Below are 24,694 nucleotides of genomic sequence, written 5' to 3' on the forward strand. Positions count from 1 at the left end.
GCTACCTTTCACTGCCAGAGATAATCCACTGATTTTCATTCTTCTAATTGGTGTAGATTTCAGAGAGTTATTTGAGTAAAATATACAACTCCACGGACACATACTTCATCTACGTAAAGCCTGACCCTAAGCCACTTCTGCACGGGTTTGTACATGTACCTAACCTTCTACGTTCACAGTTTCATTCTAAAGGGACTCATTGTTTTTAACATTCATCGTATGATTATGAATGATGGTGGTGGTAATGTTGTTAATAACACATCTACTAAAACCCACCCATATGTTTTCTGTATAAATAAAATAAAATGAGGAAATATTAGTGAGAACAATTATCATGACTGTTAACACTTGTGTACGGAAGTTCATATTATGATTAGTCCGTAAGATATAACCTTTATATGTTAAAAGTATTTTGTTTGATCGCTATTTTAATCAGTCTCCTGACTGACACCTGTAGAAGCCTTTGTTGGAAACAGCGTGGAAGCATTTCATAGCTCTTGAAACGGCATGATGTTCGTAATTACAGGTGTGAAAGAAAGAGAGACAGAGATGAATAAAATTATATATAAATTGAGATAAACGAAGAGACGTACCTTTAATGCATTGATACTTCACTTGTATATATTGTTGAACTCCAGGTTCACAGTTGTAGTTTGGTGATTGTGGTGTAATAAAGAGTCCACATTTTTTCTTTCCTGAACACTGTTGGTACAAAATCTGTGCATGGAACTTCGAGTAGTCTTCTCTACAATCATTCTCATCTAGGGGACAGCAGTCTTTTAGACAGCTAAAACCCTGGCATGATTTTTTTTTCTGTCTATATTCTGCTTCCATTATTCGTATCTTACTTCCCTTTGAACAGTTTAAGCCATAAGTGGAACATTCACTTTTATGAAAACATGCTGTCACATTCACATTTGCAGCTGGTGCCGTTTCTGAAAACAAGGTCGTTTAAGAAATGAGAAGTTGCAAAATAAATTGATATGGTGGGTCTTGAGCAACTTTTAACTGCAAAATACGTGTTTTCAACTATACATTGGATACTATTTCTTACACCATAACTTTCCTGATAGACTGAATCGTTCGTTTCCATCGGTTCTGCGTTTAACATGAACTGGACTCCTGCTGTACAGATTGAGAGAGGATGATCATATTCTATATGTTTCAAAAGGAAATATAGATGACAGCAATGGGTCGAATCCGGGATGAACAAATGGTGTGGAGTCAAAAATCACGTTTTTATTATTAGAGTGGACTTGATTTTGCAATCTAAGCATATTCGACATCGATTAAGAAACGGTAATTATAACTGGTATGCAATTTCACGAGCACACGAAGATAACAGCAATGATTTTAGATATTTAATATAGTTTGAGGATGGACTTGGATAGGTAACATATTCGAACTACTTAGGAACCGGATTAAAAGTATTTAACATTTTTTCCAGGAAAGACCCAAATGATAATATTTCAAAGCTTCAGTTGACAGTGTTATAAATTCCATTAGTTGCTACGTATATTTAATTTGTACTATATGTTGGCTCCTCGTAATGATTATATGGTATGATTATCTGTATATTGCACTTGACCTTGTTGAAAATTATGTTTATGGTGTACCTAACTAGCAACATTAATTTTGTAAACAACATAATACGTAGCTAATATTTGCCTATAATTGTAGATTAAATATTCATGTCATTATTAATGATAAACAGGTTTATTGTCTTGATTCTGAATCTAAAATCTTCTAGAATGGAAAATTTCATTAACTTGACTGAGCATTTCGAGAAATGTTAATTATGACTAAGAACATGTGGACGGGTAGATAATCTTCTTTAAATTGGGATTATTTATTCTTGCCTTGACATTAGAAGCAAAATGAATTTTATTGCTGTCTTTGATTAAGGTGGATTTATTCACATTTTTATTCACATGTATAATAAAAAATGCTCAATAATATTCTTGAACAATATTTGGAATTATGATGAATTCAGACAAGAACATATTTGATTATATTATTGAAAAACACCGAAAGACTGTTAACATATCGCCATAATCCAGAGCACTGGCACATTTGCTCATTTGAGATTACAGACACATAAGCACATTCAATGCTGGCACTTATCTGGAGTACCAATGGAATTCAATTGATACTTCATACATTTGGATCTGTGATAGAACTTTTTGGACTTGGTATTTAGTTCACAATAGTACAAGTTCTCTTTAAACGTTCACTTTTTATTCTAGGGAAATTCATTATTTGTTGAATGTCACAAAATTTGGCGAATTGTCACTCTCTGTAGCTACTTAGTTTAAAACCACAGAAAATAATGGGCTCGTCCGGGGTACTAATTTCTTTAATATGTTACAGAAAACTGTTCTTGAAATTTTAATTCACTTTGTTTCAGAATGTCCTGAGTCCGTCATATTATTTCACATATTTGAGAAATCTATAGTGAAACCAACAAGCTTTTACAGTGTCATCTAAATTGATAAGTATATTTTAAATCCTACCTAGAAGGGTTAGAGTTTTTAAAAAAGTTGCATTGCTCCAGCTTGTCGGACAATATGATCTTTCTGAGGCTACGAATTCTTTTCCGAAGCAAGCAATATAAACAGTTTGGTCCAGATTTGGTGGAAAATAGTTTCTGGTTAAAGTGCTTTGGGTTTGGTTGTCAATCTGACTATGAAATGAAAGTAATATAATTGAAATTAAAACACAAGATGGACATAGAGTTAAGAAGCCTCAGATTCAGAATGAGGAAACATAGATGCAGCTCAGGAACAAAGAGAGACAAATGCAAACAAATGCAATGGAAGAAAAGGACAGAGAGACAGAGATAAATGTAGCAATGAAACGAAGAAAAAGAATTGCAGTTAAAGAAAGAAGAGAGAGAGAGAGAGAGAGAGAGAGAGAGAGAGAGAGAGAGAAGATAAATGCAGTTGTACTGAGAAAAGGAAGAAAGGGAATTTCAAGTTAGTTTAAAAGAATTATTCCTGGAAAGTTGAAAACACTCCCCTTTCTTTACAGTCAGTCAGTCAGTTCACTCTTTTGATGTTACAATAAATGTTATTTTCATTAAAAAGAAGTAGCATCGATTGATTTCATACAACCGAGTAAAAGTGACGGAGTTCACCATGTATTCTTGTACTGAAACCAGATAATACTTTCAGCATATGCACAAACTATAGAAATAGGCACAGTATGACCTTAGCAGATTCATATCAATCGATAATTACATTGAGAGATTGGACATCCAAAACATGTCACAAAGTTAGAATTTTCGAAAGGATTTTGCAAATTACAAGGACGGAATGGGCAAAGCAAATGTCGGCATTAGTAACCCCAGATGAACTTCATTAATGTATAGTGATGCCGTTTGGGATTAAAGAATTGCCGTGTACACTTCACAGCTAAATGAACATGATTATATCTAATCTATAACGACACATGGAAAGATCATCTAGAGATGATTAAGAAAGGCTTTGATACACTCATTAATGCAAATTTGACAATTAATTTGTGTGCACTTGACTGTTGCCGTGCTTTTGTTATATTTCTAGGAGATATTGTGGGACATGGACAAGTTTAACTTATAATGCAAGATTAAATCGAACTCTGAATATCCTCTTCCTATCAGTAAAAAGCAACTGATCGATCGTTTGGGTATAGCTGAATACTATCGGAAAGTTTCTTCCAATTTTTCCGTAAAGGATGACCCTGAACAATTTATCGCTTAAAAAACTTTTCTTTTGGTCTGGAAAATGTCAGGAGACTTTTGATAAGTTAAAGGTAATACTTAAGAGTGCACCAGTTCTTTCATCTCCAAATGTCAATCAGTCATTTAAAATGTATGTTGTTGGGGTTGGTGCAGTATTGATTTAAGAAAACAAAATGTGTGAAGATCATCCATTGTGCTAATGTTTTAAAACATTAAAACAAGCTCCAGAAAAAAATTATTCCACAATCGAGAAGGAATGTTTGGTTTTGATACTGGCTTTGAAACACTTTGAATTATATATTAGTTCAGCCTCTTCTGCTATTATTATGTTAGTTATCGCAACTCACTTACTTTCTTTGGCAAGGTGAAAAACAAAAATTCGATTAATGTGCATGATTCCAATATCGAGAGGTTTTCGGAAAGCGGACCTGATTAATCATCCATTGTAAACGCTCACCTGGACTTGACTGACGTGAACAAAGCTGGTTATGAAATTTGAAACATTGACTTCATGGAAGATCAGCAGTAGGCCAAAAGTTATTAAACTGGGTTATATTCACATTCTCCTATTTAGATACTGTCGTAACTTATCGTCAGCCTTACGAGGAGAAAAACATACGTTTTGCACATAATTTACGAATGTGACTGCACTTTAGTAAATAACCAAACCTTTACAATTTATTTATATTACACTAGATACTCAAATATTGGTGAGCTGGCCTATAGATTAAAATATCGATCAGTTGTCCTAAAATACGAGAACGTTTTAACAGCTAACCTTTTCAATATTCCGTTATTAAATGATTCACGTTAGAACAATAACATAATATCATCAAATTAATTTCTAAATGTTGACGTGAAAAATGTACGAACTAAATAACTTAAGTACCTAAAACCTAGAGCAAGAGCGAAAATGTTTTCATAAATTTTAAAATACCGTGAAATTTTAATATATACCTCTAAATTATTCACTTTATATATATACCTCTAAATTATTCATTTTGTATAAGGAAAGAGGCAATAATGTTTTAAATGTTCTTGTTGTTATATAAAAGAATGGTTAACACCGCATTAATATATATATATATATATATATATATATATATATATATATATATATATATATATATATATATATATATATATATATATATATATATATATATATATATATATATATATATATATATATATATATATATCCTAAGTTTTCAATTGAAGCGTATGTACAGGACATAATGTTTTACACTGTATCGAAATGGGGACTTGCATTAACCCACATCGACTTTTTTCTGCTAGCTGTATCCTTGTACATAGTATCACTCATTCCAGGAATAATTACTGTAAAACTAAACTTGAAATCTGCAAAATGAAAGACATCAACAAAAATACATTTTAAACAAATGTATAAAACTCATACTTCCTGGCCAAACATTTTCTAATAGATATGGCACTATGTGTTGCAGATATATGCATGTTAAATTGGGGTAACATTGCTTATCCATGCAGAAGAGAGTTATGTTAAGAGACATTGAAGTGATGAAAAAAACAAAAACTTTTGTCCGGAAGGCCGTCGCATAAGTTCTGTCTTGTATCTTGGTGTTTAAATACCCAAAATCGGTGTTCTTCATTGAAAAGTTTGTTAACAGAAAAGGGTAATCTCAGGGATTGATTCGAGCACTTCAGCACTGTGTAAAAATGTATAGTTTGCGGATGATAATTTACGCTGAGTTTTGGAGGGCTAAATGAACACCACAAAAGGATGAGGTAAAGTCGCAACATGATCAGTTTTATAGATTGTAAGACGTATATTTATTGATTTCATGTTATAAGAACTGTTGAAATCGGTGACAGTATCGGACACTGGCATAAAGATATAACAAAGCCTGATATCTTTCTTTGCTGGTCAGATAGTGAAACTGGTGAAGAACATCTGCGTCAAAGAAAGCTAATTTGCTATTGAAAAGGTGACAAACACTCTTGTAAGGCAACTATGGAACGCCAAATTGTTCAAAAAGGACAAAAGAGTCAACAGAGTTCGAGGACCAGTTTTCAACAGCGAGTGAGAGATTGCGAACAGGAGACATTGTGGAATTAACTGGGGTTAGACCACCATCGAATGCTTCCGGTTGTGAGTGGAGCCAAGTGGTTCCATCTGGATTCAGAGATTTCGTTTGACTGTCTTTCACTGTGGAATATTCATGACAGGAACAAGCTGAATAAATCAAAAATTAGTTGGAAAGAGAATGAAATGGGAAAGAATAAGACCAGGAGACTGCAAACTGGACTACGGAGAAACATCAAAAAATACCTTCACTGAATCTGAATTAAATTCAACGACTGCATCATGCCATGCAAGTGTATTCAGAAGTGATACAGGGGCGAACGATATCGAGGGCAAACAGTAAAACTGAAACACATGATCCTATCCAACATTATATATAATATACAGGTTTTTTATTTTGAACAATTTGTTGCTAGTTTTCATATTTCCTTCTGATAATTATATAATAGTTAACCAGAGACAAAATAAATTTAATATTTGGACTCATGTCACAATTATTACTTGCAGTTCAGTGACCATAAATGTACTCACAGTCTATTGTTGGAGCATTATTTCTTCTCTCATTTCGTTGGTGATACAACAATTAAATATGTTAATAATTTACATTGATATGACAGTAATTGTTTATTCATTAGAATAAATGCACGGTGACGTAGTTCTCCGTTTATTTTGGCGACAGTGCACAGTGAGTAATGAGGCATTGATGTTGATACGGAAGTGAAATCCGTGACCCATTATACGCTGCTTTCTTTATAGTAAAGCCTCTCCATAAAATGCTCGATAACCTATCTCAAGAACTTCCTGATGAGTTTATTTGTGAATGTACTTCAGATTAACATACGATTTATTCGGATTTAGAGACTGTAGAAAGTTAAGAACTGAGAAACGAATGTAGAGACTATGTTTGAAAAAATTATTATGAGTCTATATGACTAACCTCGCATGTGAGGTCAGACATTAAAGGAAAGTTAATTTTATAAACTTGATAACTAATTACTTTATGAATACAACCAGAGAGAGAGAGAGACAGAGAGAGAGAGAGAGATAAAGGCACAAGCCATACATAAAAATCATTTTCCATATGTTTTGGGTTAAACGTGTAATTCTTCAGGGAATGAAGCAACTTACTTCCACGAACAAACACCACGCACAAAGCCAATAGACTTCCATATCATTTTGAATCACGGAAACTCTACAAGCAAGAGTTCAAAAAAATGGAAAAATTAAGTGCATATTTTGAAGCAACTGTCTTAAAACGGATGAATATACCTCTTTTGTGCAGCCGTGAGCCCAACGTTTCTGTATCACAAAATTCAATTTTTTTTATGTCTATAGCGCAGAAAACCAACATTATATAAAGTGTTATGAATGTCAATACAATATGACTGATTAGGCTCCTTACTTGCATTTATTGTCCTCTCACCGTTATTGCGGTTCCCTTTATAGAGTGTCACTCCTAGATCAATTATTTACAACACAAATTAACAATAATGATGAACAGCGCGAGGAAACCACTTTGTGAAGTGTGTCTAACGCACATACAATTAATTTCGATATAATTTTCTTTGTCTATTCAAGGGCATATTTTCCAAAACAGACATAAAATAAAATGAAACTATTGGATGGCTCTTCTTTCTCCTGTCCGCTTTTGGCAATAAACTACACTTGTGTCCTAATGGCATTTATCTAGATCACAGCCTCTATCCACCATGATTTCTGCTCATATTGTTAAAAGAAGTCCGATGCTATGCGCAAACTGCGAATTATATTCAATGAAAGTAATAGTTATCAAGAGGATCAGCTTTTAAATCCAAACAAGGTGTGCCAGCGACTTATCGATTAAACACCGCCTACATGGATACTGCTTACAATTTTAAGACAGTCACGGGTCCTGAGACTAAGTCTGAGGACAAATTTAGACAATGGAGAGGAACATTAACAAAGCCGATCTGTACTCCCTAAATTAAAACACTTTCACTAGAAGAAGACTTCTCAAGAAATGACCCAGACGAATCCGATAAGCTCACATGCCCCATAATATTTGAATATGAATAAGCTCTGCAAAATCACGCATAAGTGAACTTTCTGACATTCTTCATGATTCTCCCAAATATAATCAGGCTGGTGTTTGTTTGACCCAAACGTATTTCTTTCAATACAAGACCGTGACTTTGAACTTTGAAAGAAGAGCATTTGGAATAGCTCTTTGTTTATTCTTTTGCTTTTGTTCAACTTGTATTAAGCAGAAATGACGTACCCTTTCTTTTTTAACAATAAGTTTACGTACGAAACGATAGGAGTTCTGATCAGTCTTGTCTGATATTTGATTTCTTAGTGCGGAAGCATTTGTATGAGACTGAGATGACTTCCTTTTGACCAGGAAAACTGCTGTGAGGAAGACGTACTGACAAATGAAACTTTGCGAGTCAATAAGTTATTGTGATGTGTGCGAGCAGCATTTTCCAAGGTTTCCATCTTTCGCTCTTCTACAAAAGCCTATCATAATTATATATGCAATTCTTGACCTCTTCAATTAATATGAGCTGTCTGAGACTGCCGTTAACTGTTATCAACCTTGACTGAGCATCACCTATCAAATAACAGTTATTTGGTCTTGCAAATTCGAATTGGGTTTGTCCAGTTTATTCTATACAATTTCGAAGCCTTTATTGACATGCCTCAGCTACAACTCATAACTGTTTAAAATGTATTGCCATACCTCATCAAAATTAGCACTCTGCTTGGCCAACAATGATGTGTAGACTTCACAAGCTTTTCAAAACGTAGACTTTATAATAATAAAGTCGAATGGTATCTTGTACATTTAAAATTGTCAACAAATTTCTCAAAGTGAAGGACGTATTTATCCATCTCTTTTTCATGAAAAGGGTATACCTGATATATCTGGTAATATCAAAACCTGAACTTGTGTGTAAAGAGGGAGAGTGCTCCATCTACCATTCTAATTATTTTATTATATTATATATTTCCCTTTCTTGTTTCTTCTCCTTCTTTCTCTTTCTCTTTCGCATCTGCATTTCCCTCCTTTTTTGATTCTTTTGAATGTGCAGACCTCTCTGTGTGCATCTTTATCAATTGCTTATGATACAGCGAGCGTCTTATTGTCAATTTTATCCCTTTGTGGGGGGCTGAAATTTCCTGTCAAAACCAGATGCAACTTTACAAATCAAATGCATATCTCTTGCTTTGGGTAAAGCGTTAAAGGTCTGGTAAGTTCAAACAATTCCCTTTTTTCTTGGATTCTAACCTTTAAACGACATTGTAAATGCTAGATGGTGTGACATGATTTCTCGAACGTGTGAAACTAAACTCTTTATCAGTTACAATGAAAATTCCGAAACAAAGTCAATTTCAATTTTAAGGACAATGCTTACTATCTCTGATATGTTTTTAAAAAAACATTGAGATCCCTAAAGAGCCTCAGTACGACTCTTGGTCTTAACATATGTAAAAGAAAAGAACTCAAATCCACAATGTATTTATTTCTCTACAATAGAAAGTGAAAATTCAAGAAACATAGATTTGTGAATCCCACATAATCGTAACTGTCATAACACAAGTCCAAATATAAATTGCACCTAAATTATAGTATGTTTCAAATGAATTCAAATATTCTTGAATACTATGATTAACCACAAATATGCAATCCAGAATGTTTTTAAATTAATTCCCAATAATCCCAAAAAGTGTGGTAGTCCGAAAGGCAATTAAGACTTGGTAATTCCGATAAATTATTTAAATAAATAATTCCTCTCACATTATAAATGAACGCGACAATAAGTAATTCTCACAGATTAATCTGAAAGCATGAATACATTAATTGTTGATCAAATCCCTATTTATGCACCCTTGCACGTAACTTAATTGTGAGTCATTTGAAGAGAAAAATCCAGTCTAACTGCAAGCCAGACTGACATTTAACTCAAATGATTATTACCCTAAGGGACGATCTACAATCCTAGACCAACGTTAAACACACAATATATAGTTATAATTAACAGTTTACAATACTTTTATTAATAGATCAGTATTACGACTCTATGGTCTTAAAATAAGCTATTTTCTATAAAGAGCGAAACAATGTATTTCTCTAGAAAACAAAATGAAAATTTATAATGAACTTACATTAATGCTAATTAAAGCCTAAAACAATCAAAAAAGTTATACCACCAGTCCAGATGAATACAGTCTTAATCAAACTCCAATGTGTTTAAATAAGATCGAACTCTAAAGGTGTTTACTTGCCTGTTGTGACCTGTGACTATGTGAAGTTACCAAAAATGTTTAATGAATTACAAGAATATAATCCAAAATGTCCTTCTATTAATTCATTATAATTCCTATTCAATGTATTTGTTCAAGAATATTTAATGAGAGCTTTATATTTTCCGTGAGCAAATCATCTGAATAAATAATTTCACATATATCAAATACTAAATAAAATAATACAAAAGATTCTACAAGATCTTCCTACAAGAGTAAATAATTTCTAGATAAACAAGATTACAAAATCCCTCACCATTACTTAGGCCACAATGAGCATTTTTAGAAAATGCTACGATTTATTGGATCGTTTATATTCTAGAACATAATGTCCTTGACTCAGACTAAGATATTGATCCTAATATTTAACCTAAACTGACAGAAATATAAACTATGAATTAGTTGTTTACAGAGAAAAATATCAATGATTTTGGCCACGTAGACAATGAACTTGACTTTGGCCAAGGTTAGCTACAAAATATAATTAATTTTACATAACCTATAGCATATAATGAATACAAAACTAATGAACAATGCAAATTAAGCATACATAGGAATCAGTATAAAGTCGAGAACAAACTGCCTTATATTCACTCTTGGATAGTACAAATTGATGGTGGTGACACTTTAGATTGTCACCCACCAATTTAGTTTGAACTGTTGTAAGAAGCCACAGTGACCTCAGAGTATCTGCTTAAATTGTTCTGTTTAAGACGATTGGCGCCACCCTCCTCCCGCTCCACTCGGTTCGATTCTTTTAACATCTATTTTAATTGAGAGAGCCACAGACGTGTCTTGCTATTATCTCGCATTCCTATCACCAAAACTAATCGTCAGATTGATATTTACATTGATATTTTGATCAAAAAGACTTAGCGCTGATGAAAAGTTGTCATTTGCCTCTGGTACTGATGGATACTTGGAATTTTTACTGTGTATATACCATTTTTCTTTCCTTAAGCGGACTAGTCACTAAATGTTACTTCAGAGATCCTGTAAGTAATGTCTTCAATTAAAACGAGCATATTGTGCTGTACGGTTCATGAAAACGAGTCCTGTATGTTGTGTGTCTAATATCAGTCATTGCGGCCTTATTCGATGGCGGGTCACTACAATATCCACACATTCATAAAACCGTTATGCGATGATCCTTTCGGTAGACAATTGGTCTGACATTTCTGTTAGAAATGACCTAAATTCGTTGATTCTTATTTGTAGTGACGCCAAACATTTGTAAGAGACAATTCACATTCATTCAGTAGAAACTAACGTTACTAAGTTGGAATGCATTCTATCAAATTAGTTCAAACTGTGTTCAGAGTTAGTTTGAAAGAAATCGTAATACTAATCTATTTCATTAATAGCAGCACTATTTGGCGGAGTTCTGATATTATTTAAATAAAAGTAGACTATTATAATACTTGAGTGCCTTCAATCAACTTAAGTCAAGCGTCTATCCAGCTGTTATTGAGAAGACTCCTTTTAACCAGTTTTTTCTTTTTAATAAGGGTGACTGTATTTGATATATGATAGGCGTTTGAACAAATATTAAAAGTGTCAATTCAATAACTCTTTCTGTTAAGTCTGGTGAAAGTTTACTCTTTTATTTATTTTAGTAAAGGCTTATTGATGCCTTCTAATTTCGGTAAATGTGGTCACACATAATATATCTGATTACAATAGTATATACATTGCATTGGTGATTAAAATCCTACGGTGTGACTACCGTGTTTTGTCATTGAAAAGTCCACCTAAATATCCTGCGTCAGCTGATCTCATAGAAATACGAATGCTGTGGATTATTTAAAGATTTGTATGCGACATATAATTGATCTCAATCTTGGTAATGAGAACATGTATTCCGTTTTAACCCATTTTTATCAAATACTGGTATTTATCTCAATTTTAAAAACATTTGATCAGTAGATATTCATTTTAAATTATGTGCTGATTATTCAAATTTATTGTTGCAGCCCTCCGGGTAGATATAGCTTTAAGTATTTTCTTTTAAGCGGGTGATTTCTGAATTGCAAAGTTTCCCAAAAATTACATTAGTAAAAGAAATGCACAGAAAGCAAAAGGAGCAGATAAGTATATTAAAGGTAATATTGCTTTATCCGAACTAGGATGATTTATCATATAAGGGAATACAATTCATGCATGATCCAGGTTGACCCATGAAATGACTTTGTGCAATAATAATATACAGACAAACGCCTAGAGTGAGAAGCAGAAAGGTAAATATTATGTGTTGCATTATTATTCATGACTGTCGATTGTCAGTGTCATTTAGTAGACAGCTTATTAAATATATACATTTATCCATTTTCTACATCCTGGTTTTGTACATTTGGTTGAGGTCATTTCGTTTGAGTAAATATGTTATTGTGGGTTTTTGACCTTGGAAAATGTAAACAAAATATTGCTGACGAATTTGTTGGAATTTAAATTCAGGTCATGGGCCTTTTGCCCAGGAAAACCAGGTAAACTAAAATTCCTGTTTGGGTAGCCGCTAAATGACCCGACCTTATTCACAAATAGAATATTATGGAAATGATTATTAAACCCTCTCTATGGTTTTGCAACAGTATCTTAGCTTTTTATAAAAGAGATGTTTAGTTGAGAATTGGTTATTCTAATCTTAAATATCGGTCTTAGTGGAGTCATATAGCTTTGTTCAGTGGAGGTTATTTATTTATGGATGTATTGCCTTTATTCATTGGAATTACAACATGCTCATAAACTACTGGATTGTAAGTATATATTTCGGAATTACAGTGAATCAATTAAACGACAGCTCGGACCATATCATTTGTGAAAAATCAACACTGTTATCACATCATACTATTCCAGACTGTTTGCGCATCAGCATAATAGATTTGGCTTCGATCGGAACATCACTAGAATTCTCTAGAACCCGGGACAAGAATTTTAAGCATTTATTTTTAATACTAGATAATTTTGGTGTTATGATAAAACGTTTAGGTCTGTTTCGGATCTCATTCACCATCTTGTAAGATCTTTTTAATTTTTCACTTTGCTCTCTAAGAAAATAAATTTCTGTGTGCATTTTCCAAACTTTGCTTGTATTTCACTTTTTCTGATACATGGCTTAAGACCAAAGAGTTGTAAGAAGTCACGCTACCAAGCGTAGATAAAGTGAGTTCAAAAACAACATCAAGATGATGAGATGATGTGTAGCTGATTCACGTATCTTGAGCATTTGGACAACTGGTAAACTTGCTTCAGTACTTCAACACACACTGGCAACGTTTTTTGAAACCAAATATGAACAGTTAACTAAAGCACAAGAACAATATATAACCTGTACTTATACAATGATAAAAATGTGGTCTTTGTCGAAATCAATACCGGATGAAAGTATCCAATGACAGTTGAGCACACTTTTCCCGCGTGTGCACTCTTTCTTTAGGTGGGACTTCTGTAGTTTTGACGTGAACTTGATGCAGAAACTGTATAATGATGCACCTTAGAGGGAATGTGGTGTATCTTATTAAATTTACTATATCCGTTGTTTAAAATGTTTCATGTTTTACTGTTATCTCTTATGTATTACCTTTTAACTAAATTGCAGTATCCTTACCTTGTTGTTGTTGTTGTTGTTGTAGGGTTTAACGGCATTTTCCAGCACATGATAGGCTATACATGGTGGCCATTATTAATGTGGAGGAAGAACCCGGAATAAACCCGGACAGAACCACCGACCCACGAGAAGCTACTGGCAAGCTTTCTCACATACCCACATTGGCCCAATCGGACCTCGAACCCACGCAGACAGAGGTGAGATTGTAGTGATCCATAACGAAAAGCGCTTTAGACCACTCGGGCACTCTAGGCCCATTCTTACCTTGTATATTGTATCATTTTGTACTTCATGTTACATTTAATTGGAATGGCGTGTGTACCAAAGGTTTCATTGCATGTCCTCGATTTTACATGTTTCTTCAAACCTTCATTTTCTCGGTATAATGTAGTCGCTTTTGTGCTGAAATGCTTTTAATCGGTTCTACATACACGAAATTACAAAGAAAATGTCAGTTGACAAACTTAATACGATTAACCAATACATCTGTGATTTTCTAGTGAATACAACACAAACTGCTGTTACACTGCTTAAAATTACTAGACAAAAGTACAAAAGGTCGGAATATGAACATCGACAATCCTTACAGATACTAAGGAAACACCGACTGTCAAACCAACACTCATCCACGAAAATACTAAACAGCCTCACCCAGACAGAAATCCATTTGGGCATGCGCCTCTCTATCAGCAATGACTCTGATTATGGGGACATATGTCCTGAAAGGAATCCTTACAAGATGAATATCATTACTTGCACATGTTCAAATATTTTGGTGCCACCATTTATATTCTGAAAGCAGGTATGAACAACCTTAATTTCAGGAAATTCCACGCAGGATAAAATAATGCTCATACAAGGTTTGACCTCAATCAGTTTGAACATAAGCCCCTTCTCAACCTTTCAAAGCCAGGCTAAGAATTACGTCTGTACGATTTTGAAACTACATTTTGAGAGTTCACTGACCAATCGGGAGGTACCAATTTTCTCGTAAGAATTCCATTTTAATGAAATAACAGACCAGTACTTCAATGGCTTCAGTTTCACTCATGGCCCTTTGAAGCAAACAGCAGATATTATGATCTTTTTGCTGTTCGACGACAAGTGATTGTGGTTTGTCACCCTGATTAGAATAAAGACAATGAATAATTAAAAGAGGATCACTGTGATGAATACGTTTTGATTGATCCAAACAAGGAGTGAAAGTGACATCATCAAAAGCCTGACGAAGACATGTATCAGCCTTAGGAATACTTTCCTCGTCAATATCATTCTCAAGAGCGTTCTTTCCCATACATAGAGCAACTTCACAAGCTGGGTATAAATCAGATAATTCTTTTTCAATTGGATCGACTTTCTGATCCACAAAGGGCTTGTCGGTCACGAGTGGATTGACCACAACCTTATCCCCAGCTAGGTCGTTGCCTAGTAATAAATGAATGCCTTCAACGGGTAAAGCAGACACTGTTTCGACTCTCACTGGTCCTGAGACTAAGTCTGATGACAAATTTACACAATGGAGAGGAACATTAATAAAGCCGCACTCTACTCCCTGAATAAGAACACTCTCATTAGAAAAAGACTTCTCAGAAAAGGCAAAGCATAAAAGACTCTGTGAAGCTCCTTTGTCATTTAACATTTTAATAGGTATGGATTGGCCGAATAACCCAAGAGTGATCTAGAACACTACGACATGAATGGTTCATAATTGTCCATAATAAAATTAGACAGGAGTTTATGAGACCTAAAAAATATATTGCTTTCCATACATGACCGTGATCTCGACCTCTTAGGTCTGTCTTGACTCTTACGCTTATTTTGAAGTTTCAGCAATCAGAAATAACGTGTTTTTTCTTCTTGCAATAGATGCACGTAGAAAGAGACAATAATTTTTTTATCAAGACTATCAGAAGATTGTTTTCTAGACATTGTGCCAGATTGAAGTTTAGAAGGGCTTGTATTAGGCTGAAATACATTTCTACCAAATGACTGCTAAGTGGATAACGAAAGAAATTTTATGAGCTAAGGAGTACTCGTCAGCAGCACGAGCAGCATTTTCCACGGTTTCGACCTTATGCTCATAATGATAAATCATGATGGCACTATGGACACAGTTCTTGAACTCTTCAGCTAATATGAGTTGTCTAAGACTTTCGTAATCTGTATTAACCTTTCTAGAAGAGCACACCTATCCAATTGTCATGCTTTTCCAATGCAATTCGACATAGATCTGGTAAGCTTATTTTCTATTTTCCCAAAACCTTGTGGACAAGCATCCGGTACCACCTCAAAACCTTTTAAAATAAAGTATTTAACCATTTCATAATAATCACTCTGCTATAGTGACAGTCAATTTTAAATATCACTAGCTTTACCAGTAAATACGCATTGTAATAATAGAGTCCTGTACGCTGTTGGTCACTTCAAAATCTCAGCAATTTGTTCAAAACGAACAAAATGTTGATCCTCTTTTTCCAGAAATATTGGTCTAATTCTTTTTCCAGAAAATGGGGTAAGAACTTTATATTTCTTAAACATCAACAGTAATGGGGTGTGTTTCATTTGCCAACTCTAATACTTTCAACCGAATTTGAAATTCCATGTCTTCCTTTTCTATTTGCATTTGCACTTGCATTAGCCTAAATTGTTTTTTCTTCTCAAACTGCATTTGTCTTATTACCCTATCTCTTTTCATTTATATCTTTTCTACCTGAAACTGAACGCGTCTTATCTCTAATTCCACCTTGTTTAGCTGTACTTCCATTTTCATAACTTCCAGCCACTCCTGAGTAAACTCCGAAAAATTCTCTACCTTTGATTATATTGTACAAAAGCCTGTTAGTTTCACTTAATATTTTAAATGTGAAATAATACTTGGGATTTTAAAAAAATTCAAAAACTAAGGGAAATTAAATTTCAAAATAAAACGTTTCTTAAATATTTTAACCAAAATTCATATATCCAAAGGACGAGCGCCAAATTTTCTTATTTGTTTAGGTTCTTATAAAACGTAACAGAAAAGCGAGAAAACAACAAGCTTTGTAAAATTTAACAAATAATTTTTCCCTAGATAAGCAAGGTAAATATTAGAAATAGAACTTACGGTTTTACGAATCAAATCCAAAATTATTCCAAAAATTAAAACATTGAAGTCCTAGTAATAACAAGTCCAGTGTGAAACTGAGTTCGAATCCGATGAAATCCAAAATGGAAGAAGAAGACGTCTGTTGTAACCAGCGAAGTGCTAAAGTTTCAACTTTCTCTTGTTGAATCACATAAAATATTATTCCAGTTTTTGAATTCTGCATAAAGTTTGATAAATGTCCTTATCCAAGAATTAATTTAGAACACCATTATCTCCAGTAAAAACGATTACTTGAAATTCAAATACTTTGAAGAAAAAAGAATAGTTAACCCAAACTGGACACAACATAAAATACCTGGACATCCCAAGTGTTAAGGCACAAATGACTATTCTTTCTCAAAATATCAATAAGTCTAACTACAACGCAAGACAGATGCCCGGATGAGGGTCACATGGTCATCTATCCAGAACAAAATAAAAGCTTTTTAGATGCCTAATTTCATGTACTCCCAGTATAGCCTTAACTGAACTCAATGGTTCTACTCTAACAAAGAATAAAAAAAGATTTTAAAAAAGATTATTTACCTAAACTGCCATTGTTTCTGAATCAAGGTCAGGAACTAGGCCAGCATTATATGCAATGTCTGTATAAGGCTATTTCCGTCAAAAATATAAAAAGAATCAGTAGCATGTAATGGAATAAAGAATTTCAAACTAACAAACAAATAATTAAGTTATATCAAATATACATTATATATATATATATATATATATATATATATATATATATATATATATATATATATATATATATATATATATATTGTACATATGTCAGTAGCTAGTTTTTCTAAACTGATTCACTTCTGCTTACTCAAGGCACGGACTGAACTGTTTTTGTAACTCTCTGTAGATAATCATAAATCAAATAAATGAAGAGTTGCTAACCATTTTCTTAATATATTGTTAACATATTCACATTATGTTTGTTTCCAAAGTCAGGTCATTTGCTGTGTTTTGGCTTAGAATTAAGACAGGTAGTGGAAAATAGTACATACAAGCCTATTTTTGCATTGTTTTACTTTATTTGTTTTAATAGCTGCAACATTTGGTTAATTTTTGTCAACTAACAAATTTGGCTTTCATGAAGCTAAGAAGTAAAATTATGAGTTTGTGGTTCTTGTGTACGTTAGACCTCGCAGTAAGATGTTTTCGCCAGACATGGAATGCAAATTATTTGCTTCATCAGTCACACACAAACACATTCACATACTATTTTTGTAACGACGAATAGTCTGTCATGTACGATGAATGTCTTCTGCACACGAGGATAAATTTGTAGCAATTTTAGAAAACGGAGGTTTTCGTACGCTGATTCCACAAGAGGATATGCTTTAAATTTTTGACGTATGTGTGTTGGTGACTTGGTACACTTCTTACATCTGGTTTACCGCCAAAATCGTTTTGGCAATGTATTAATATTTCCTGAAAATAAGATATCCCTGTTAATATTTCATAAAACTTGTTCTTCACGGGAAACTTTACCAAAACTGGTAAACGTGTATGATTGGCTTTTCTTTTTCTTAAGTATGAATATACTTTTCACACGCACCTGGTATAATATAAATCTTTTTCTCTCTCTCAGTGATATTTCACAAAATGACGACTAAATGTTACAATCAATCTTTAGCATGACGAAAAATATGTATGTATGTATGTATGTAGGTATAAAGGTATGTATGTATGCATGTATGTATGTATGCATGTATGTATGTATGCATGTATGTATGTATGTATGTATGTATGTATGTATGTATGTATGTATGTATGTATGTATGTATGTATGTATGTATGCATGTATGTATGTATGCATGTATGTATGTATGTATGTATGCATGTATGTATGTATGCATGTATGTATGTATGCATGTATGTATGTATGTATGTATGTATGTATGTATGTATGTATGTATGTATGTATGTATGTATGTGTGTGTTGGTGTGTGTCACAAGAAGTGAAATAACTTTAGATCTGTGCTTTACGAAACATATCGACATATCAACTGAGACTATTGCCAGACAATAATCGTAACATGGGTTTCGGGAGTAAAATTCAAACTGCATGTCTTCAAAGTCTAAGGCAAAACAGGATTTATACAACAAGTGACCTCACTGTAGTTACAAGGTATGTGCGAATATGCTATCAATGTGTAAAAAACATTAATTCAACGTAATAACCGAAATTGCTTCAGTTTGCTATTAGAACGTCACCAGAACTGTTTTGTTCTTTCCTCCTGGACATAGTTTTCTAATAAATATGTCAATTAGAAATTAAAATAATCATCTTAAAAGAGCAATGTGTTTAATGTAACTCTCCCAATATTGAAATGAAAATTTGCGTACGTTGTTGAAAAACCAGTCAGAATTGTTTATGTTCTATTATTGACCAGAATCTTTCTGAAAACATTCAATAACATTATATCTGTTCGTAGAAAGACACCAACAGTATATTCGAAACATCGCGTAACGTCTCTTACGTACCGTCGTGATATTGCGGATGATATTTGAGTGCAATCGCATCAGAAGCGGAAATCAGCACATAATATAGCGAACAAATCCAAGGAATTCAGGCCATATTTGATAGATTGAGAGTTTCAAAGCCTTTATTCAGCAAAAATATAGTAACAGATCATAATTGGTTTGAACATTGAAATAACCGAAAAATATTTGTGTTGGTGTTTGATGACATAAACACAAGGTTATTTTCCGCTGAGGCAGTTGGAAAAAAGTGACTTGACCAAGGTCACACTACAGCAGCCAGTATGGGCTGATTCAAGGCAAGGATTCGAACCCCTTGTCATGGCAAGGACCAACGCGGCTTCTTACGCAAAATCTTGATTTTTAATCTTTACGGCTAATACATATTGAAAAGAATGATTAGTAGCTATAGAAGAAACTAATGCATAACTAGTGCCAATATCTTACATACAATAAGATGATGACATTGCATTTATGACGAAAGTATTTTTAGACGGAATCGCAATACTAAGATTTTTGCAAAAAGAAGTTTTGTTTTATTAGATAAGAAATTAGCATGTCATGTAAAATATTGGAATCAATTCTAGTAATGTCTCATATTTTCCATGTAAAGAGCATATCAATAAAATATTTATACATTAATATCTAATTTCCGTTTCGTCTTCCTGATGTGTTTATTCATTCCGTATCAAACGAAAAACAAACCCCCTGGAAAAACAAACAAACAAAATCTTTAAAGTTCTTTCTCCAGGTAGGATATTAGGTGGGTCAAAACGATCGTTGTTTATGACAATTAAACATGCTTTCTAAACATCTCTTTCCTATTTGACAAATGAGCTATGTTTATTACATTACAAAAACTTTTGTCTCACTGAATAAAGCAATATATGTGTTTATTTCATTCGTTACGCCGATGACATAGTACTCTGAGATTTAAAGTCATACGCCGATGACATAGTACTCTGAGATTTAAAGTCAAAGTACTCTAGTTCAACATATCGTTTCAGTGACGTGCTAAATATGATACATTATTGGGCTTTTTCGTGGAAACAAACGCGACAAAACGAAACATACAAAACAGTAATACAATTGATATATAGTAATTAGGCTCAGAAATACAAAATTTTAGAACAACTTGCAATAATTATTATAACCTTTGTGCAGGTTCATTATTTTCATCGACGCGATATAAAATACGTTCGTCTACGTGTCAAAGTAACATAAAAAACAAACTAGTCAAAACCAAATCATTTATATCCTTTTCTTTTCCATAACTTAAGAACATTAAGTTCTCAGGTAATACAAGTAGTAATATATGTAACTATGGTCCTCTATAAAACTTAATATTATGCAGTCGGGATATATATTAGATGACCCTATTGGTCTTTCTGATAAATCCTATGCTAAAATTGTACATAGTTTTAGCATGAGTGGAAAACTGTAGGCCTCTACGGAAATTTAACATGTCGGTACACTATAACATTGGAAGACGTGGTTGACCTCAGATGGAGTTACAGTTTAGAGTTGACCATAGGTATGTACGGGATAACATGTGCTACAATTGCCCGTAGGTTTAAGTTTCTCTGGAAAATATAATGTTAAATTTGGGAGTATTATAGGCTGTTTCCATTTTGAAACAGTTCGAGGTCCCTGCGTGAAACGTAATGTTCAATCTGTTAGATGTCATCCAACACACTTGATGCACATATACTTTTATATACTGCCTAACATACTTTTCATATATTATTTAATAAGTAGTCTTGATGTACTATCCTATAGATACCTTTTGATTAAAACTAACGCACATTCTACTATCTAAAGGGAAGGGTAGTAGTGTTTATACAAAAGCTGTATTTACAAAAGTACAATCACACACAAAAAAGATAGGAATGTTTATACATAAGCCATATGTACATCCAACATGTAATACCATAAGAAGTAATGGTAGTCGACACACTATACCCACATAGAAATACTGTCACACATAAGAGGTGTAAGGTGTTTAAGTTAAACATGGTCATACACAAATTAAAAATCATATATTGCCATGCTTTTGAGTAGTAGCTTTCTTTCGTTGATATCTAGGTGGGCCTAAAATGGGTCGTTTGGTTTTGTCCTGGATTATGGATGTTTATGGATATCGAGGACAGCTACATCCCCGGGTCAGGCTTGGCAACCTTTTGTAATCTTCTGATATTGATAATGAGCCTTAAATGAGGTTAATTTGCTTCTTTATTGCAATATTATTTCTCCTCCTTTTCAGAGATTCAGTCAGTATTCAATTGTTTCTCATTTATTCTTGAATAGTCATCCAGACTGAAATTAGGTGCGGAAATTCCAGTTCGCTCTTCTCCTTCTACTTTGACATATTTCCACCTCCCAACCTCTTTATCTCTCCCACTTCTTCGGTAATCACTTCTCAGATGAGCCTGTTTGCTGATCTTAAAAACCCATTCACATCATCATCATGTGAAGCGTTCAAGGATAAATTTCTTGCTCTTCCACTCGGCCAACGAGGTGTTGTTGTGCTCAAGTTTCCCATTTTGCAGTGTTTTGCCGTGCTTCTTCGTTTGTATGAACGACAGTGAATGGCAAAACTGACGGATGCACTAATTTATATGCCTTAAACGCGACCGTAGAGGAAAACAACTTCAGAGTTGGTACCCGCAGGTGAATGAAATCATCCTCAAGTGTGGTACAGAATAAAAGTTAAGATAAATCGCGTAGACCTAAAACAATTATTGTCTTTTACTTATAGGTTTCTAACATTATACGAAGGTTAGGTAGGATTTATATATACATGTTATACCTACAAATACGCTGTTGGAAATATTGTAAATATTGATAGTTGCTGCCTTGATCTCGACTAAGATCAAAGCAGCACAAAGCATATCTTTCTGCATAATCATCGTACGAAATGCCACATCAGCTATCGGTGTCTAACTGTCATGCAGTTTCAACGAATATCAAATAAGTTCTTAAGTAATTAAAGTAAGTAAATAAATCCGGTACTCAACGTATGGCCATCGCACGAGACATTTATCTTCGACACATTGAAGTGTCGGAACTTGAAAAGATTTTAATAGATGACTAGATTGAGGATCGCATACCTAACGATACCAGCGACCAAACGCTTAAGTAGTTGTACTTTGAAAAAATATTATCTTCGACCAGAGTGAAAAGGCAATAGAAAAGGTTTCCACTTCTATTTTGTCGTAGAGGATACGTGGTTGTCGTCCTGCTCAGAGGATGATGGCTGTCGTTTCCCACTTAAAGTATGACCTCCCAACGGCACGTAAAGTCTGGTTTCTTCGATGCAGGATTTGTACTCTTTATCATTCGCCATTAAATAAAATATGGTACTTGTTTTTAAACCACATTCTTTTAGACAAAACGCTGATGCTTGACGTGTCTGACAAACGAATGCGGGTATATGAGGTCTCGCCAGGTCAAACAAATTAAATCTCAAAGAATATACACATACACTCTATGCCACACGAACGATACCTTTTTTCCCTCACCGAAAACAAGCTTCAAAAGTTCACCACGTCAAGGATGATCCACCAGGATACCAGGCTGGGGTACAAGACAGCTCCTAAAGACAAGCCAGATGTGGTCATATGCACCATGAAAGTAGATACCTTTGGGTGTTCGCAGAAAGATGAGTTAGTACCTGGACTTCCCGTGAAACTCGCTAGATGGCATCGACGTACAGCTACTGCTTCGGCGACTCCAATCCGACTGACCTGGATTCTCAGACTACACGGACACGGACGTGTCTCGAAGTCAGCCGTCCACGCCCCGAATGGGCGAAATGGCTGTAAAAAGGCATTTTTACGAGCAGGTCCTTCCTCTGGTGACACCATGACCGGTGAGATAAATTTGGTGGAAAAATGAATCATAGGCTTGGACACCTTTGCCAATGACGACGATACATGAGTAAACAGTACGTAGATTCAGCAGTCAACATCTTAAAAATATGTAACCCTCTAAAGCGACGATAACATCACTAATCCATTAGATATGGGTAAGAAAAAGCTTCATCCATAGTAGAACCTGTATCTGCTCAAGATGTGGCGGCAATATCATCCGTTGGTCATTCCACCAACAATCGCTGTTGTTTGGGTACATCCGTTCAAGCCCTCTAAACATGAATGCAAATACAATTGTAGAATTTGCAACTCCTACTGACGCTCAAGACAGTGCAATCAAAATCTATGTTGATACCAAGAGCGCGAACGTGCTCTTTCTAGGGTAGCCAAACATGGTTTTACTATATTGGGGTCCCTTAAACAAGAACTATAACAGAATTGCGTGTAAAAGGGAGTCTGTCGAACCAAAACACTCGCAGATATATCAAATGTTGACCAAGCGAATGCTGCAGAATATTGGGTTGTTATAACCACCTTCCTGAACATGACTGTAAATAAAATAATTATCGTTGGAGGGTTAACTACTCTCTAGGACGCGGCTACAAAGGCTTATGTCCACTTGGCTGTGCGCACTACTAACTGTGCCGTCATTTTAATTGTAGTGGCTTATTTTATTAACAACTGAAGTAATTAGGGCTCATGTTACTTGCTCTAGATGGAACCTAGCATGAAAACTGTTCATGGTCTCAACGATTCCTTGCGCGCGGGTCGAGGATGGCATTCTTCCGTTTGGGGGTCATGTCTCCTAGTAAAGGGTTTAACCTGTCATATGTACGGCGCTAAGAAAGCAATGATCATAAGGTCACCCATGGTATGATGGAAATATTGGGTCGAGACAAGGTAACAATCGGTGCAACATTTTATATACCGCTATTGAATCTCTGACATTAAGTGTGTATTTTATATCAGATTGGAACAATCCCCACTAAGATCGTTGTTTCTCATTAAGGTCAGGCTACTTATTGAAGTTGTTACTTAGACATTCCACCTAGTATCAGATCTTAATGGATACCACTCTTCTTGTAACCTACTATGCTACTGAATAAAACACAAAATGTTATCAAACTGCCAGTGTTATAATACAGTGGGAACGTGTGGCTTACTTTTACTTTTTTGTGTGTTCTCGTACTAATTTACGCTCATCGCTGTCTCACCGCATCTTAATTACATGCATTCCTTCACTTCTTTATTACGTTGTCACACTTCGTTATTTAGCACTACACGTCTGCAAATTGCTTAAAACTATTACAGAAAGGCACACAAGGTCGGAACAAGAAACATCGATTATCTAGTAAGATAGTGACAAACCATAGACTGGCAAATTAAAAAAGCCTCACTAAGATATAAACCCATTTGGATATTCTCCTCCTCCATGAGCAAAAAGGCTTTGATTATAAGGACATGTGTCTTGAGAGGAATCCATACCAAATGAATATCACGGCATGTAGATGTGAAAATATATCTT

At 34.4% G+C, this 24,694-nt stretch overlaps 1 protein-coding gene across 2 annotated transcripts in view; it reads right to left on the reverse strand.

Annotated features, from left to right (window-relative positions):
• LOC149797327 (uncharacterized) overlaps positions 1-24,694 on the reverse strand; it is a 114,971-nt gene that overhangs the window by 67,620 nt on the left and 22,657 nt on the right. For both annotated transcript variants that reach the window (XM_089962053.1, XM_089962052.1), the window contains exon 2: positions 594-935. In XM_089962053.1, coding sequence (XP_089818179.1) covers positions 594-935 — 342 coding nt within the window. The remainder of the gene's footprint in view (positions 1-593; positions 936-24,694) is intronic.

The sequence above is a fragment of the Sinohyriopsis cumingii genome, chromosome 6 (assembly GCF_028554795.1).
Source record: "Sinohyriopsis cumingii isolate HCF-2022 chromosome 6, ASM2855479v2, whole genome shotgun sequence".
Taxonomy (NCBI): Eukaryota; Metazoa; Mollusca; class Bivalvia; order Unionida; family Unionidae; genus Sinohyriopsis; species Sinohyriopsis cumingii.